The 17702-nt window shown below is 61.7% G+C and overlaps 2 protein-coding genes across 4 annotated transcripts in view; one reads left to right on the top strand and one right to left on the bottom strand.

The window, feature by feature from the left end:
• Window positions 1-528: 528 nt before the first annotated feature.
• On the bottom strand, window positions 529-3350 carry NOB1 (NIN1 (RPN12) binding protein 1 homolog). Its single transcript, XM_049806829.1, has 9 exons — window positions 3237-3350; window positions 3021-3153; window positions 2717-2850; window positions 2565-2636; window positions 2312-2449; window positions 2009-2224; window positions 1581-1678; window positions 1303-1447; window positions 529-1135 (listed from the first exon to the last, which is right to left on the bottom strand). Exons 1-9 carry the CDS (start codon window positions 3297-3299, stop codon window positions 866-868), a joined length of 1269 nt encoding a protein of 422 aa, XP_049662786.1. The 5' UTR covers window positions 3300-3350; the 3' UTR covers window positions 529-865.
• Window positions 3351-3422: 72 nt separating this feature from the next.
• Window positions 3423-17702, top strand: part of WWP2 (WW domain containing E3 ubiquitin protein ligase 2) — a 43851-nt gene continuing 29571 nt past the window's right edge. Inside the window, exons 1-6 of one of the 3 annotated variants that reach the window (XM_049806827.1) lie at window positions 3423-3490; window positions 6878-6961; window positions 7710-7857; window positions 8089-8207; window positions 15431-15712; window positions 16402-16498. In XM_049806827.1, coding sequence (XP_049662784.1) covers window positions 6892-6961; window positions 7710-7857; window positions 8089-8207; window positions 15431-15712; window positions 16402-16498 — 716 coding nt within the window. In that variant the 5' untranslated portion in view covers window positions 3423-3490; window positions 6878-6891. Of the gene's footprint in view, window positions 3584-6877; window positions 6962-7709; window positions 7858-8088; window positions 8208-15430; window positions 15713-16401; window positions 16499-17702 lie in introns of all 3 variants that reach the window. The other 2 variants (XM_049806826.1, XM_049806828.1) reach the window with 2 other exon arrangements.

Here is a 17702-nt window from a genome sequence, read left to right on the forward strand (position 1 = left end):
GTGTCCCCCCATTCCTGCTGACCTCCTGCGGGGATGTGACCTCTGGCAGGACCATGGGGCCACCAGCCAGGATCAGCAATTTCATAATTTTGAAAAACTACAAAAAAAAAAGGGGCAAGAAGAAACTGCACTTACCCCAAGAGCTGGGCAGAATGCTTTACTGTGAAAGATGTAACTAGATTTATCTGAAAGGCGTTTCCCTGGTGCTGTGCCTCCTGCCACCCCAGCACCTTCCCCATCAGCCCTGTGCCTGCTGCCCTGGGCATCGCCCGCCGTCAGGGTCAGACATGGCCATGCTGCAGCAGCCAAACGCAACCCCTTGCCACTGCCTTTTGCCCTTCTGGAGCTGTCAGCCCTGCTGCAGGCACTCATTATCCACCTGCCTCATTAGTGCCATGGGACAAAAGAAAACACCCTGAGAAAACCCTCCCTCCCCAGCCTCCTCTTCCTCTCGAGGCTCAGAGAAAAGCACTCCCCAGCCCACGAGCCTGGCACAGGCAGCCAGAGGAACAAAACTGAGCCACGGGGCAGTGTTTTTTTGTGTTTATTAGCAACGCAGCCATTGCCTGGGGTGCGTTTGGGGGCTGAGCAGGGAAGCCCCTACCTCAGGCGGCTCCCCCTGGTTCTGGCAGGCCCTCCCAGGTCAGAGCCTCCGCAAACCTGATGACCATCACCCCGTCACGGCTGCTCTTCAAGCACTGGAGGAGCGTGAAAGGGAAGGGCTGGCTCCTGCCCAGGGTGGCTGCCTTTGGAAGGATGCTGGGAGAGGCCTCACCCTCGCAGAGCCGTTGGGCAGCAACATGCAATGCCTGGGTGGATGGTCCTTCCCTCGCAGCACCCGCTGCAGGGGACCCCATCCCGGCCTTCACCTCCTCCTCACAAACTTCTTTGTCACAGCATTGGGGTTCAGGCGCCTCCTGCCAGCGCCCAGGGCTGCGTCCCGGATTTGCAGATTGGCTGCACGGCTGTAGATGTCATTTTCCGCAAAGGGCGAAACCCCGGCGATGTAGTCGGGGTCAAAGACGTTGGTCTTCTGCCTGGCCTTGCGGGACAGCCGCTGCTGCGGGAAGGGCTGGTCTTCCACCAGGTGAGGATTGTTGGCGTGCTTCCCTCCTTTCGGGGCTGGCAGCGGGTACTGCCAAGAGAAAAGCAGTCATTAAACTTGTTTCAGGGGCAACTCTTGCTGAAAGAGACTTTGAGATGATTGCAGGCCTCTAGAGAACTGAACAAACGAAGAACTGACCACAGGCCCGGCCCTCATCCCAGCAGCAGCTGCCCAGCATGCGAGATGCAGCTACTCACCCTGAGCCCTCGGGGGTTCAGCACCTTGGGGTTGCGGGAGAAATGCATGTGGAGGCTCCCGTCATCACTGACGCTCACTGCGACCTTCTTCAGAGTCTTGTTACCACAGTGGGGACAGAAGACCTTGGTCATGTCTGAAGTGGTCCTGCAAGACAGGTACAGAGAGGGTTTACTGCTTCCTGGGCCACGGAATACAGGCTTAGCCCACAAGCAGGATCATCCAGCAAGCACTGCACCCCCGTGCCGAGGGCAGCGCTGCTCGGTGCGCAAACACTCACTTGAAGCAGCCGTGGCAGCGGAGGATGTAGCTCCTGGCCTGGCGGATCAGCATGCCGTTCACTGCCAGCACGTGGAGGCCCATCTGCAGCAGCACATTCTGAAACGAGGAGAAAGAAACCAGGACGCCATGAGCTGGGGCTGCCAGGAGCTTTAACCAGAGTTGGCCAGTGCAGGCAGTGACAGAGGCTGATGGAAGCGATGCCAATGGGCTTTGCAGAAGCCTCTGCAATGGAGAGAGCTGGCTGGTTTTAAGACAGAAGGAGCTGTCGCAAAGCTGCTCTCCTCCTGCCCCAAGGACTCGGCAGTGCGCTCCTCTGTCTTAGTGTGCCGGTTTAACAAGCCTGGAGGTTTCAGTAATTTGAGAATCTGCCCTCAGCCCACCCTGCCAGGCCAAAGGGTCCCGTGCAGGGCAGCAGCCAGCACCCACCTGCATGGCAAAGTCAGTGGTGACACAGCCGACCTGGACCCCGACGGGAGTAGTGTCACAGTGCCCTGTGTCCTGCTGGACCTGCTTGAGGTTGCTGGGCGTTATCCAACCCTCATCATCACTCTCCTCGTCCTCCTCTTCCTCAGCACTGGCCCCATCCTCAGAGGTCTTGTGCTCTTCAGTGGTCTCTGGGCTAACGGAGATGGCTTGAGCTTTCTGGGGTGGAGGAGACAGTCAGCTATGGGACAAGCCACGCTCTGGTCAGAAACCAGGGGAGCGAGGAGAAGAGGCTCTGGGTCTCACCAGCAGCTCCTGCAGCTCCTCCTCGATGCTGGGCAGGGGGGCTCGCCAGTAGAGGAATGAACTGAACTCGTCGCTCTCGGCCGGGACCGTGCTTTTCTCGGGACTTGGCCGATGCTGGCCTCTCCCCGGGCGCTTATGCTGTGGGGGGGATGCAGAATAGGGGTTCCTCACCCCCCGCTGCCAGTGAGCTCTGCGGGGCTGTGTTCCCCTTCCCCAACGCTGTACCTTGGAGCGCTGCGTCCCTCTCCCTTACCTTGGTGGGCAGGTGGAAGCCGGCAAGGTGCAGGGGGGCTTCAGGGTGCCGCGGGGTGGAGCTGAGCCGTACCTGGGTAGGGGGGGGAGCACGGGGGGTCGGCAGGGCCCTGTCCCGGCACAGGGTCCTCATCCCGGGGGGCTGGGTCCTACCTTCTCCTGGGGCTCCCAGCGGAGGCCGCCGGGGCCGTCGGTCTCGGCCTGCAGCTGGCAGGTGAGGGCGAGCACCTGCAGGTCGGCGGCCGAGAGGCTGGGGTAGTCCCCGGTCTTCTTGGAGAAGTCGGTCACTGCGGGGAGGGAGGAAAGGGAAGAGGAGAAGGATACGGCGGAGGAAAGGGAAGCGGAGAAAGATACGGAAGAGGAAAGGAGCCGGCCGGGCCAGGCCGCAGGGAGCCGGGCCTCCCCAAGGCGCAGGGGCCCGCTCCGCTCCGGCCCACTGGGCCGCTCCGGTACTCACCGAGGCGCAGGAGGTCGGGCCGCGGGCGGCGGAGGTGCAGCTGGCAGGGCAGCGCGGCCAGGCGGCGGCGCGTCGGCCTGTCGCGGATCTCGGCCAGCACCTCGGGCACGGTGTACAGGTTCTGCGCGATGTCCTAGCGGGCAGCGCCGTCAGAGCGGACCCCCGGTTGCCCCCCCGCCCCCGGTTCGTCCCGTCCCGTCCCGTCCCCGCCGGTACCTGCAGCGGGGCGGCACTGAGGAAGGCGCCGGTGTCGGCCACGACGTGCGCCACCCGCGCCATGTTGTCCCGCCCGCCGCGCTGCCCGCTAGGAGATGTAGTCCGCGCGGGGCACGCCGGGAGCCGGTAGATGCCGCGGCCCCGCGTGACCGCTTCCGGGCGGCGCGGTCAGGTGACGAGGTGGGAGGGGAGGGGTGCGTGTGTCACATGACGGTGGGTGCTGGAGCCGGAAGCGGCAGCGGAGGCGGTCGCCGGTAACTCGGGCGGCGGGACGGGACGGGACGGTGACGGGGTTTCTCGGGACGGCTCGCCCTTCCCCTCCCCAGGCGCTCCCGTCCGGCGGGCAGGTGCGTCCCAGGAGCTGCTCGGACGCGGGCTCTGCCCGCCCCGGGGCGGTACCGGCCCGGCGAGACAAGGCCCGGCCGGGGGCGGTGGCGGCGGGACGACCCGCGGGGAAGGCTGTCCCGGCCGCCGCCTCCCCTTCGTGGTGCCCCCGGGGCGACGGTCGCGGCCCGCGGAGCCCGGCCGTGGCGGTGCCGCTCTGTCCCTTCTCTCGCCCTCCCCGGCGGCCGTCGCTGCCCGGCCCGGTTCTGTGCGGGGTGAACCGGCTGCGGGGCAAGACGCGGCGCGGTCCCCCCGGTGGCGGCGGTGGGTGGGGGTGCCCGGCTCCCGGGACCGCTGCCCCGGCTCCGCTGCCTTGCGTTAGCGGGGAGGCGGCCGGGCTGCCTGCTTCCTCTGGAGGCGAGGCCGGGTCGTCGGTAACGGGACCCCCACCGGGGAAGCTGGGGAGGGGAGGGCAGGCCTTGGGCTTCGAAAGAGGGAGAGCTCTGCGCCTGTGTGTGTCGGTGGGGGAGCGCCCCGGGCCCGCACCGGTCACAAGCCGACGGGGCAAAAGGGTGCGAGCGGTAGACGGAGGGTGCGGGAGGGGAGAGGGAACGGGATCGGAGAGGAAAGCTGCGCCTGGGGTATGGCACTGAGCACGGAGGGGTTTTCTGATAGTTGAGAGGGATTCGATGCGGCCAGGGGCGTTAAAGCGAGTAATAGCGAAATGGTGTAGAATCAGGAGAAGAGAAACTGGGAAAAAGAGTTAAGATTTAAAAGAAGAAAGGATAGATGCAGCCCAAGTGGATGGGTCTCTGTTGTTGCCTTACACGGGAGGGTGCTGTGAGGAAACCAGCGGCCGGTCTGGTCCCGGGGTCCTCTTCTGTCGTGGGATGCTCAGGCGAGCCTGCGAGCGCAGGGCAGGCATGTCACAACAGGTCTGGTCTGCGCCCCAGCGCTGGGGTACAGCGGGAATGGGGGAGAGCAGCAGGGCTGCGAGGGGGCCGTGTGTGCGGAGCGAGGGCTGGGAAGTGGAAACAACTCTGTAACAGGTAACGCTCAGTGATTAACGAACCCCAAGTAGATTTCTCTGGCGGAGCTGGCAGAGGGCAGCGGAGCCGGTGGGGCTGGCATCACCATGGGGGACGGCTGGAGAAGAGCAAAACCAGCGCCAGTGGCTGTGAGGGAGGACCGGGGATCTAGAGTCCCTGCTGCGGTGGAGTGAGGTGTGCGTCTTACCACAATAACTTTGAGGTGCAGCTCGCTAACGTCAGCGTAAGAAAGGCCCTGAAGGACGAGTTCGCTGGTCGGTCTAGCCCAGGGGCTGGTCACAGGCTGGCGCAGGAGGTGCTGCTTAGGAGGGGCGCGTGCACCTGGCTGTTTTAATCTGTGGGCCTGCTTAATGGCACTAATGAAGTAAGTGGTGATGCGGAGCTGGGGAGTCATAACAAACACGAGGAATAACAATATCCTAAGGGAAGGCCAGCATGATCTGTGGGCCAGCATAACTGGAGTAGGAGTAACTGTAGTAATAGCAAGTGCAATTAGTCTCGTGAAAGGCCTCCCTCTATCAGTCAGCTCTCCCCCACTCATGAGAGGGTGGAGATCGGCATGTGTCAGCGAGACCTCGGCCACCATCTGACAGAGCCGAGACAGCGGCAAGTCTGGTACCAGACGAGGATTTCCAGGTAGAGGTACGGGGCACCGGCCAGGTCTCGGCTGAGCATGGGGTGCCGGGTTGGTTTGCCATGCTGGTGGGGGTGAGGTCGCACAGGACTGGCATGGAGAAGGAGATGGAGAGCAGAGACCCTAGTTCACGTGAGGGGATCTAAAAAGGAACCCGGCTTTGGGACAGTGCTTGGTAAGGTCTAACAAGGGGGTGGGGAGAGGGTGGTGGGGAAGAGAGAAAGAGAGACTCCTGCACGAGGGGGGAGGTGGCAGAAGCTGGAGATGCTCTTCTCCCCTTTTCATACCCCTGTTGCCCTGATCCGGGGAGGGAGAGGTTGGCAGGCACTCCAGTCCAGGGCCAGGTAGGAGGGGGGCTCTTGGCTTTGGTGGCTTGGGAGGGGGATCAGGTTTGACCTTATCTAAGCCCTTGCTGCTGCCCCGAGCAACAGGATTGAGGCTCCTCTTTGCTCCTGCCCAGGGGTGGGCAGCAGATGCCTCTGTCTGCCTGGCTGTGTCTGGGGCTTGTGCAGGCAGGGACTCTCTAGTCCGTGACCTTGACACCCACCGCAGGCACCTGCACTGGGCGCATCCTCTCCAGCTTCTCTGCCTGGGAAGTGCAGAGAGGAGGATTGCTGCCCGCAGGCTTAGGAGGACGGTGTGAGTCAATAGCTGACTCTGCGGTCCCAGACCGAGCACCTCGTGCTTCTGCGTGATACGTGACCTCATCTTCCTACTTTGTGGTCAGTCGTTTCGGCAGAGGTGCCCAGCCACGTGTTCTGCCAGCATCCCCGGGTGTTACAGCTTGTGTCCTTCCTGTCTGCTCCTTTTTCCCTGGTGGGTGACTCCAGGGGAAAGGTGCGGCAGAAGGGGCAGGGGGAAGCGCTGTGCCTGCGGTGACAATGACGTGGCGCCGGAGAGCGAGGAAGTTGTGGGAAGTGGAGGTCTGGGCTTGTAGCCTGCTCTGCAGTGTGATCCTTCTCTGTGTTCAGAGCAGCTGTGGTCCCTGTTCCCTCCACAGTGTGTTAGAGTAGATAGGACTGATTTTTCTGTGGGATTTTGCTGCCAGGAAGGGACCTGGGCTGTCTGTGAGGAATGCAGCTGCTTCCCTATACAGTGACTGGACCTTCCACTATTCTGCCAGTGTCACTGCCTTGTCCTTTCTGAGGGACCCCTTGTGCAGTGGCCACACAGACTGCTCCTGAGCCGACGTTGCTGCTCAGCAGCACAGAGCAGGGCATGAGCCCACGTATCTGCTGAAGGCTGCTCTGTCCTCGTGCTGGCTGCGATCGGCAGCAACCTTTGGGTCAGGGTGAGCTGCAGCTGCCCAAATGGGGTGTTCAGAGGGCTGAGTGCTGCCCAGCTTGGCTTGGATCTGTCCAGGCCGTGGTGCCATTGAAGGGGGGTTTCTCTCCCTAGGGCGCAGCGTTTCCGTTGACCACGGTGCAGGGCTGGTTTGTCAGGAGTGAGGGGGAACCTGTGTTTACCAGGCGCGTGCCTGTCCATCGCCGAGTCTCCCTGCCGTGTGGGTCACTTGCCATAATGGCCAGGTTGCGTTTGGGCGCAGAGGGGCTGACCTGGGACCCCGGCGCAGCCGCGGCTTCCTCTGGGTGGTGGGAGTGGTGCTGAGGTCTCCTCTCTCTCTCTGCGTCCAGCCAGGGGTGATGCCATGGCTGCTGCGAGCTCCAGCAGGGCCAGGACCGGGCCGCCCTGCGAGAAATCCCAGCTCTCCGTGAAAGGTGGGTCCCGCTGTCTCACTAGAGGTAGGGACGGGAGTCCTGCCGTGGGGAACGTGGATTTCGGATGCGTCTGGTCCCAGTGTGTGCTCTGCCTGCACCCCAGGCTGGGAGACCTTCTCGGGGGGGGGGGGGGGGGGGGGGGGGGGTGAGGAGCAGGGACCGGGGATGGCCAGCACTGCCCTGCATCCCATGGTCGCCCAGGGAAGCGGAACGGCCATCGGCTGGGCTCCGCCGCCTTCTCTTCCCGGCTGCCATCGGGACGTGGCTCCGTGGCCCTGCCAGGGCAGCGTTGGTGCTCCCGTGGCCGCGAGATGGCTCCCGATGCCTGGAGCTGCATCCCCTGGAGCTGCCTCCCCCTCTCTGCCCCGCAGCCCCTGGGCAGGGCAGCGCTAGCCCAGGGGGTGGCCGAGCCTTGCCTGGTGGGTGCCTCTTCCCTGCCTTTCCCACAAGCCCTGGGGTAGGGTGGTGTCTGTGGGGACTGTGATGCTCCTGCAGTCTTCAGGTGTGGGGCCAAGGCGCGGGTGAAGCTGGGGACAGGCAGTGGTCAGAGACTGGGGACAGGAGCACCTGGATCCGACCCTTGCTGCCATCAGGAGAATTGCTTCCCGCTCCCCCTGTCCCAAAAGCAGTTTGACTCTGCAGCGAGTCATGGCACCCCGAGCTGGCAGGGATGGGGGGGGTGTGGGGAGGGCAGGGGACAGGGTCTCCCCTGCAGCTGCCTGACCCTATGTCTGTCCCCCCTGCTCAGTTGTGTCCGTGAAGCCCAAGGCGCACAGCCGCCCATCGCGGATGAACTGCTACGTGGAGGTGGCGGGCGATGGGCTCCCCAGCGAGACCAAGAAGACGGGGAAGCAGATCGGGAGCTCTGAGCTGCTGTGGAACGAGATCCTCATCCTGTAAGTCTCTGTGACCCCTTGGTGCGGGGCTGGTGCTAGGGCTGGCCCCGTGCTCCCCAGTGCAGCCGGGGGCTGCTCGAATGTCGGAGATCTTTGCCCCCTAGACAAGGATGCTATGAGGGGGGTCTCCCATTGCCCCGCAGCCTCGCCTGCCTCCCTCTGCTCCCTGGCTTTGGCAGGGCTGGCACTGCCCGCTCCCACAGCGATGGCCTCCTCCTCTGGTCTCTGCAGGAACGTCACGGCTCAGAGCCACTTGGACCTGAAGGTGTGGAGCTGCCATACCCTGAGGAATGAGCTGCTGGGCACCGCCTCCGTCAGCCTCGGAAATTTGCTGAAGAGCGGCGGGAAACGTACGTAGGAGCTGGACCCCACCGGGGTCCCTCGGCCACGGCTGGGGGGTCCCGCAGGGTCCCTGCCGCCTCGCCTGCCTGTAGGTGCGCGGCGGGGAGGAGAGGTGGCAGCCGCGGCTGCTCCTGCGCGGTCTCCCACCCCGGGAGGGAACAAGGTACCATTGTGCACCCTGGGCCGCCTGTCAGGGCCGGGGGGGGCCAGGGCGTGACGGAAGCCATACCTCCGTTAGCCATACCTCCGTTAGCCAGGGTGCTGCAGCCTGCACAGAAACACAAACCCCTCAGCTATTTGCTGCCATTTGCGGTCGCCAGCGTGTGGCTCGTGACAGCAGCCACCGCATAAAGGCGGCCATTCAGGCCTTGGGCCGCGCAGGGCTGGAAAAGGCTCGCTCTGTCTTTTCCAAGCAAAGCTCCGCTGCTTGCGAGACACAAGACTTGGTATTGAGCAGAGAGAGGGACCTCCTGTGCCCTGGCAGGGGGATACGGGGCTGGTTCAGACTCTCCCCCGTGCTGGGGGCTGGGGTGAGCTCCTTCCCCCAGCACTGCCAACCTTGGGCCACGAAACCGCGACGACGTCCCCGCCGCGCTGCCGTGCCCCTGGGTGGCACCTTGTCTTGCCGGGGCAGCGATGGCCATGCAGGGAACTGTGCTGCTGCCGCTGCTGTCATCTTGCAAAGCCCGTGAGGACCTGAATGTCTACCCCAGGGTAGTTGCAGGACCGGGCTGCCTGTTGCTTGGGCTGTTGCTGTCAGACAGCCTGCGGTGGGGGTCTCTGCCCCAGGGCACCCTCCCCTGCAGCTTTTTTCTTCCTGAGGTGTGCGAATGCTGTGTTGGGCTCCCGGAGCCACTGCTGCTCCCGCCCTACCTGCCTGCTCCTCTGCAGGGGCACAATCGGCTCTTTCATTAGCAGGCGTCCCAGGGGGCTGTGTGGAAAATGAATGGAAAAGGCAACTGGCTGTTCTAGCTTGTCCGTTAACATCCACCAGAAAAAACGTGTCAGATTTTTCCTTGACACCGTGGGCTGGGAGGGAGGACTCTTAAAGCTGCAGAGCCTGCCCTGCCCTGCCGGGAAGGTGCTGCCGTGGGCTGGGGGCAGCCGGCGCTGCCTGGACGAGCCATTGTGCTCTTTTCTGCCTGTCTCGTCTAGCCCGGCGTCTGCTCCCTCCTCTTCTCTGCAGACTCGCTGCTTGGTCATTGGGCTTTGCTGCTGCTCTGAGTGGGCCAGGGGCTGCTGCCAGTCCCCCAGAGGTCCCATGGGATCCTGCATCCCTGGGACACCCCTTCCTCAAGCGGGCTGCTTGTCTGTGGAGAGGAGGGGAGCCTGTTCCCTCTGCCTGCCAGCCTGGGGAAGTGGCCGGGTCATACGAATGTCTGCAAAGGGCATTTGGGACTTCAAGCTGTCCCAAGTCAGACTGGTAATGCCCTAATGCAGCCCATGACCCTCTGCCTGGGGGAAGGCAGTGAAACACGCATGATCTCTGCTGCTGAGAGGGGCTCAGCTGTCCTATCCCCCTCCTGGGAAGTGCTCAGCAGGAGCGTGCCTTCCCCAAGGCTGTTCACGCCTGGCAGCAGACCTGCTTTCTAGCTTAGTTGGGTTTGTTACGGTTTTGGTGAGGTTTTCTGATATGTTACTGATAAGTTACTGATATGTGAGTGTGGCTGCGGCCTTTGGTTTGTGTTCCTGTAGTTGTTCTACTTGGTGCAGAAGAATTGTCCTGGTTGCTCTGCTTTTGGGCAGGTGGGGGTTTTTGGGCAGGAGTGGTGTTCTCGCCCCTGGTGACGTCTGCGGCAGTGCATCCAGGGCTCTTGCCTGCCAGGAAGACGCTGGAGCTCCTGCTGTTCTTTCTGTCGGCTCTCCTGCCAAGCATGCCTTGCTTCAGGTGGAAGAGTCTCGGCTCTGATGCCTGGAAAAAGAGCTCGGTGACGAGCCTGGTCAGGCCTGAGCTCCCAGGAAGATTGGGAAAGCCTGCTGGAGCTCACAGCCTGAGCTGTCGGACAGGAGCTTCTGCTCCGGGCGGGTCCAGCCTTGCTTTTGGGCTTGCAGCGCTTCCCCCCGCCTTGGCAGGAGCCTCCAGGGCCTCTTCTGGCAGGCAGTGCCCTCCTGCTTTCGGAGGGGATTGGCCAGGGAGATGGAGAGGTGGGTAAGAATGGGCTCGATCACAGAAAATGAGCTGGAGCCTTCCACGGAGCTGAGCGGCTCCCAGGGCTCCCGTAAAACAGCTAATTTGCAATGGCACAGCCCCCCGCCCCGGCCCCCAAGCTGCTGCCTGCCACAGAGGCACCTCTTTGTTCCCAGGCTCCGGGAGCTCCTCGGCTGTTCCTCCCACGAGGTCTGAGGAACGTCCCCAGCCGGCCTCGCGCCACGGTCTGCGTGGAAGCTGATACTGGGCCTTGCTGGTTTTTGCTGGTCCCCCTGTGCGCTGAGCAATGGATATCTGTGCAGGCACTGGCGCGAGCCTGGCTGCAGCTCACAACCGAAAACGCTCGCTTTTATTGCTCGCTGCTCGGGTTGCAAGTTACATCAACAGGCTCCTGTTTCTTGAGTGGCACCACATGCCAGGGTTTTACAGATCCTGCAGAGCCTTTTCTTTCTCTGCTGCTGCGCCCCAGGCAGAGCTGCTGGAGCTGCAGCCTGGCAGGACCCTGCAGGAGAAGCCATTGGCAAACCCCCAAACTTCTGGAAAGCTGCAGCTGCCCCCCCTCCCATCATGAACGTGATGTCAAAGGAGCTCTGCTGCATGGCCCAGCAGCAAAGACTCTTAGCGAGGAGTCGTGAAGGCAAATCTGCAGACTGGCTGAGGTGACTGTTCAGTGAGCTGGCCCTGTAGCAGCTGGGCAACAGTCCTGTAAAACTGGTTGTCCAAGCCAGTAAGTCACAGCAGGGATCAGACCGTGCCTACCCGGCGTCGCCTTTCGTGTGTCACGTCCTGAGTGTCCCGCAGAGCTGATGGGCCTGGGAGCACCAGCACTGTGCCTGTGCCCTGGCCACCTCCAGGCTCTTTTTGGATGAGAGGCTGCTGTCTGTGCCCAAGCCAGGGAGTAGGCAGGGTCTTCTGGCTCCGGTCCTGCCGTGCCCTGGCCGGGCTGTTTTGCAGACAGTCAGCTGCCCCTGGTCAGAGATAGCGGGCATTTTTGGCTTTCTGTACCATCTTGTCTTCCCTCCCAGGGCTGTGATAGTTCAGAGGAAAGCAGCAGCAGACTGAAGTCCTCCTGGTTATACCTGGCAGATAAACGGAGTGGGACAGAGTTGTCTCTAAGCTGCTGGTGGCTGAGACTGGATCAGCAGCAGGGGCAAAGCTTCCCACTGCCTGGGGAGACTTTTACGTTTTACCTGCGACAGAAAAGGTTATCCCTTCCCCTAAACTCTGGGTTACTCCTTGGTTTAGGGATGGCTACGAAAGGTCTAACTTTCCCCCAGCTTCTTCCCGGAGGGGCTGTAGCCACAGCACGGAGTCATTCCTTCGGCTGCAGGTATGCACAAAGGTTAAGCTAGTCTTAACTTGCCAAGCACCAGGGAGGTGGGTGCCAGGAGTGGTGCTGCCTGCCTGACAGCCCTGACACCCAGGGGGAAGCTGGCACAGCTCAGTGCTCCCACTGGGGCTGAGAGCGGCCCCGCTGAGAATATTTGCTGCCCTGCCTTTTCTGTCTAGTGCTTTCAGGGCAGGGCTCTGGCTCTGGCTCTGGGATTTGATTCTTCTGCAGGTTGATGGGGGGCAAGTAGGTTGCTGGCTGGGGCGTGTGGTTTTCAGGGTAGCCCAGGGAATCCGCTTATCTTCTGCTTGCATAAGCAGCAGTCCTGGCTGCTCCGCGGGGGGCTGCTCTCGAGGGGCAATGGTGGATGCGGCTTTGATTGCGTGGAGCCGTTTGAGTGGAAACTGGCCTTTGCATCCAGTGGAACTGTGCAAAGAGGGCTTGGGGAGCTGAGAGGGTGGGAAGCACTGTCCGGCTGTTCGTCTGGAAATCCTCCTGGCTGCGTGCGCGAAGATGGAGCCACCTCACTCGGGGAAGAGGCAGAGGGGCTGCCCCCTCCTGTGTGGCAGCTCTCTGGTGCTTGTGCCCACGGGCGTCAGACGTGTGTGGTTTCTGGAGGTCCCAGAGGGCTCAGGCTTGGGATTGTGCTCAACCCCGGGGCCGTTATCGCGCTGGCTGCTACCAGCCTCATTTCGTGGAACCGTAAATCCGCTTAATGGGCTGGGTGGGAATTCCAGCTCACCTCCGCTAAATGGGAGCTCTGATGCTGCGTGCGGGGCACTGGAAGTAGCTGAACTGAGACCTTATTCAGGACCAAATCACCCCCCGACCCCCTCCCAAAATAATAATAATCCCTCTGACATTCTGGCTGCCGGCGGGACACAGGCAGCCTTTGTGCTCCGCCGTTCAGGGGACCCTCTGTTGGTGCAACAGCAATGTCCCTTTGTGCGTCCCGCATGCTGGACTGGGACAGTGAATGGAAGGTTCTGCTAGTGTTTATTTTCTTTAAAAAAGCTGAAGGGGGTGGAGAGGGGGAGAAGGAAGCCGGCTGGGAGGTTCATGTTCACATCCTCCACTTGGAGACACCTTGTCTTTGCTCCTGCACTGCCGCCCCCTCGGCTGGGCGCCCGCACAATGAGGGCTTGTGTGGCTCCGGCGGAGAGACCGGCACACTCGGCTGCTGGGCGCTCACGGAGGGGAATGGAGGGGACCCCCGGAGCGTGCGGGCACGACTTCCGCACGGCTCGGAGAAAATGCAGATTCCTATGGCTTGGAGCTGCCGGGGAGAAACAGGGTCTGGATTTGTTCTGGGTTTTGGCTGCACTCGGTAGCATCTTCTATCTTGGGCTCTTAAAACTGTCTGTGAGATCAGTTCCCCTTGGAAGCAAATTGAGAGTAACTCCTTTAGGCAGATGGGCAAGACCAGGCTTAGCAGCATCCCTTGTCTGATGATGGGTGGGTAACGAGTTGGGCTCCAACCTCCATGCTGTGTTCCCGTGAACATGTGCCCGGACCCTGGGCACTGAGGGGACACCCGCCTCCTTGGCACTAAAAACCTGAGGCTCTTTCATGAGACCCACGAGCGCAGCCTGTCCCACAGCCCTGTCTTCTCTGCAGACCCTGTGGCGCTGGGCTTCGGGGTCCCGGTTGAGCATCCTGGGGGGGGCAGAGACTGCTGAGGTGAGGGGGTCATGAATCCCAGTGCTGGGCTGCCTGCCCTGTAACTGGGATCCCCCTTGCAGCACTGGTCAGCTTGGAGGATGGAGGGCTACCAGCCATGGGCCGGTGCATGTGGCACAAGTGCTGTGACCAGCCTCGTGCTGGACCCCGTTCTCCGCCCCCTTTGTGTCCCTTCCCAGTTGCGTGAGGCCGGCAGGCACCCTGTGGGAAGGAGCAGCTCCGGCCAGGGGAGGAGGACAGGAGCCGCTCTCCGGGCTGGTGCGAGAGGTGTGCGGCTGCTTCTGGTCCTGGCAATGGCCAGACTGGTGCGCAGCGACACCTTGGGGTCTGCGCCTTCACCCCGGTGCCATGCGAGGGCTGGGCTGGCAGCCAGGAGCCGTGGGTGCTGTTTGGGTGGCAGTTGCACACCCTGGGACCCCACCAGCCTGTCTCATCCCGGGAGCTAGAGATGGGACGAGGGGTCTGTGGGGAGCGTGTTCCCATTCTCCTGCTGGCAGGTACCACACCCCATCCCTACAGCAGACTGGGACAAAGCAGGTTGCTAAAAAATGGTGCCATTGTGTCATGAGCAATCTGTGTATAATAAAAATATTATTTGAGCAAATGAGTCAGGAAGCGTCTGGGCTGGTGTCCCAGGCTGGCGCAGCCAAATTTTTCTGGCCTTCTGTGGCGGAGCTGGGTGTTTCAGTCTTGCTGGCTCCAGCAGGCATCACTGTGGTGGTGCGAGAGCCCTGCCTGCCTGTGGGCACTGAGGGTCGCCTTGTTCTCCCCTCGCCCGTGGGGATGCAGCTGTGCAGTGAGTGGTTTAGCGTGCACAGCTGGAGGGGGCTGTGGGAGGTGCGCAGGCAGCCTCTTCACACCGTGCATTGCTCCAGCTGTGCTGGGCACTGGTGGCTTCCCAGCGGCACTGGGGACACCCCTTGCTGCTGCGTGTGTGCAGTGGAGAGCTGTCAGGAGGCCTCGGAGGAGCTGGAAGGGTGGTGGGTATCTGTCCTGGGCTGCAGGGAGGCAGAGAGCCATGGCTGCCGATGTGCGTCAGTGAAACAGGGCAGGCGCCAGTTCTCGAAGCAGCTGATGGTGCACGTGGCACCGTGCGGCTCATCGGCTCCCCTTCCCCACCACTGCAGCCCCTTGCTCCGTGCTGGACCAGTGTTCCCAGGGCCATTAGCCCTGGGAGAAGCCGCAGTGCCCAGCTGCGCGTGGAGCTATGGCTGGCAAAGTCTTCCTAAGTTGCTGGAGCCAAACTGGCTCACGAGAGAGGGGAGTGGAGCTGGTGGCCATCTCCAGGACCCTCCCAGCCCATGCCGCCTGCTCCAGAAGCTTCTGCAACGGAGGTCTGAAGCTGCAGCAGAGTGTTTCTGTTTAGGGGCAGCCTTTTGTGCCAGTTGCGTTCAGTGGAGCTGATACGCTGGGATGTGGATGGAGGGATGTGCCTGGGGTTTTCCTTTGCCACTTACCTGGGTTTTCTAGGGGGCATGAGCATACCCCAGATTCTGAAAGATGCTGCTTGCTCCTCTGCAGCTGGCCAGAGCTTTAGGCACTGTTGGGCAGGTAGCCATCAGACTGCTTCGTGTCCCAGGAGCCTGCCGGTGGTCATTCTCATGCAGGACCCTTCTTGCCCTGTGTGCCATGTCAAACCAGTTGAATCCCTGAGCTTTCCTGCTGCGATCCCCCTTACAGCCCCAGCTTCTGGATCTGTGGGCAATCGTGGTCTCAGCTGTGTTGCAGCCCAGGGCAGCTCCATCCCCGTGGAGGGACCCCGCTTTGCGAGCAGTGGCTGGTGAAGGAGGGTCTTCCTTGGGAGCTGGCGGTGGGGCTGGCCAGGTGTCCCCTGGTGATGCTGGTGGGTGTGTGTTGGTGTGGGGCCAATGCCGATGGCGTTCGCTGAGACAGCTGGCCCTGAGGGAGCAGGCACATTGTCCTCTGGGGGTGTAGGGAGGCCTGGAGGGGACCAGGAGGCTGATGTCCTGTCCCATGGGAGAGCCGGGGTGGTGGAGCCATCCTCCATCACGGCTGGCATCCTGAGTGGTGACTGCTTGGTCTCTTTCTCCGTGTCCCCTTGTCTCCCACAGTGGAGAACAGGCAGCTGACCCTGGACCTGCAGACGGAGAACAAAGGCAGCGTTGTCTCTGGCGGAGAGCTGACGATTTTCCTGGACGGGCCCGCTGTTGATCTGGGAAGCTTGCCTAATGGCAGTGCCGTGACAGAGGGTGAGTGCCGCCTGTCTCCGCATGCATGTGGCGGCTCTGAGCACGAGGCGGTGAGCAGCAGCGGGGAGAGGAGAGGGGCTGAGAGCACAGCCCCCGGGACCTCTGAGCAAGCGTCCGAGTGCCAGCAGCCGCCTCCTCTCCCAGGTAAGGCTCCGGCCCCTGCCTGCCCTGACCCTGGGCTTGCGCATGGGCTCCGGCGAGAGCGAGCGCGTGGTGGGACAGGAGCGGGAGCGTCGACGGGCTGACACCCTGCCTGTGGCCCTTCTCCAGGCCCTCCACCAGCCACCCACGTGGCTTGGCCCCTTCCCTCGCTGTCCCGTGTGGGCTGGGGAAACGGCTTCTGTATTCCGTGAACCGCTCGGAAAAGGGCTCCCTGCGACAGAGGGTGTGCGGAGACATGGACTGGTGTCTGACCCATCGGGGCTGCCGGGGGACCGAGCAGAGCTTGTGCCGGACAGGGGCTGGTGCATTGCTTTCCCTCGGCTCCTTCTCTTCCTCGTTGGGAGACGGAGCCTGTGAAATCTGGGAGTCCTAAACGCAGCCGCTTTCCTGGTGATGCCAGTTCCGCAAAGTCTTGCGTTTACCTTCCCTAGCGCTACGCTTGGAGCCACGGGGTGCTGTGGGGACGGGCTATGCTATTGCACAGCAGTGGGAGAGGAGAGCACCTCAGCGTAAAGGCAGGGGGTCCTTGTGTGCTGGGGGGTCTGTTCTGTAACGTATGGGGCTGTTGTGCTTTTGGGTCTCCATTCTGGAAGGAGGGAGGGAAGGAAGGAGGGTAGAATTACTAGGTGCCTCGGTCGTTTTCTTCACCTGCTTTTTCTTCACTCATTCAGGGTCCCAGCTGCCTGGACGGGACCCCAGCAGCGTGGCTGCAGCCACAGAGGGCAGACACCAGCCTCCCAGTACAAACTGCTTTGGAAGCAGACCAAGGTAAGGGTCCTGTGCTGGCAGCACCTGTCAGTCCGTTACTGAGTGGTTGCTGTGGCTGTGAGGGAGCTGAGAAGTGTCTAGATCATCCTTGTGCAGTGGACCCCACTCCAGATCTCCCAGTGAGGTCCCAGCAAAGCAGCCTGTAGGAGGTGTGGAGAAGGAGTGGGCTGGCAGGCCTCCTGGAGGACAGCAGAGCTGGGAGGTGACCGGACAGCCAGGGTGCAGCTGACCTGAGCCTCTCTTAAAGTATTTGTTTCTCAAGGAAAATCAGGTCTGTGATGGCCCAGACGGTTTCCACCAGTTGCTCTAGTGGCAGCCGAAGGAATGGTCTGTCAGGGAGATGTGGGCCAGGCTGTGACCAGGCAAACCAGCAAAGGGCTGGTCTGCAGGGGTCCCTTCAAATGGGGATTACAGGGACCCCAGCTCTTGCCTTGAGCACAGCCCTGGCCAGACGCAGCCAGGCTGGGAAGCACAATGCCCCTCTGGGTGATGGTCACAGGGGGACACTTCTGAAGGTCCAGGGGGAGCAGAAGAAGCAGAGCTGCAGGGAAATAACAGCTGCTTCCAAAGGAAATGAGATGCTTGGGCACCAGGCCATCCTGTGCCTGGCACAGCGCCCTTCCTTGCTTTCTCGCTGGGCTGGAGTGGCTCAGTGCTGCTCCTTTTGGAGCTGTGGTTATTGAGAGACGTGTCACACTGTCAACATGGAGTTGAATTTAACACCTATTTATATTTCCAGAGCATGGCAGTGGCCCAGCAGCCTATACAGATGTTCTGGTTAGAAGTGTGCCTGCAACCTGCCCCCCAGGCAGGGTTCTGCATGCCCCTCAGGCTTAGGAGCACTCTTAGTGACCAGCCCCACACCTTGAGCTTTTCTGCTCCTTCTTCATCTGCAGGGCACATAACAGAGATGAGCAAAGGGAAGAAATGTTTTTGGCTCTAAAAAGTGACCCTCTCCTTCTATATCATTTGTTCGTCTCCCACCCGAGGAGGGAGTGGGATGGGAAATTGGGAGCAGGTTGCTCAACACAGTTTGTGGCCTTTGGCTGTGGCTGCTGCTCTTGATTTCTGCTGTCCAGGTGTTAAAGCCTTCTAAGGGGCGAGAGACTGCTCAGTGTCCTGATGGGAGCTGGACTTTGCAGCCGCTTAGCACCTATCAGTAGGTGCTAGAAAGCCCACAAAGGAAGTTTTGATTTGGGAGGCT

Source organism: Accipiter gentilis, chromosome 7 (assembly GCF_929443795.1).
Source record: "Accipiter gentilis chromosome 7, bAccGen1.1, whole genome shotgun sequence".
Taxonomy (NCBI): Eukaryota; Metazoa; Chordata; class Aves; order Accipitriformes; family Accipitridae; genus Astur; species Astur gentilis.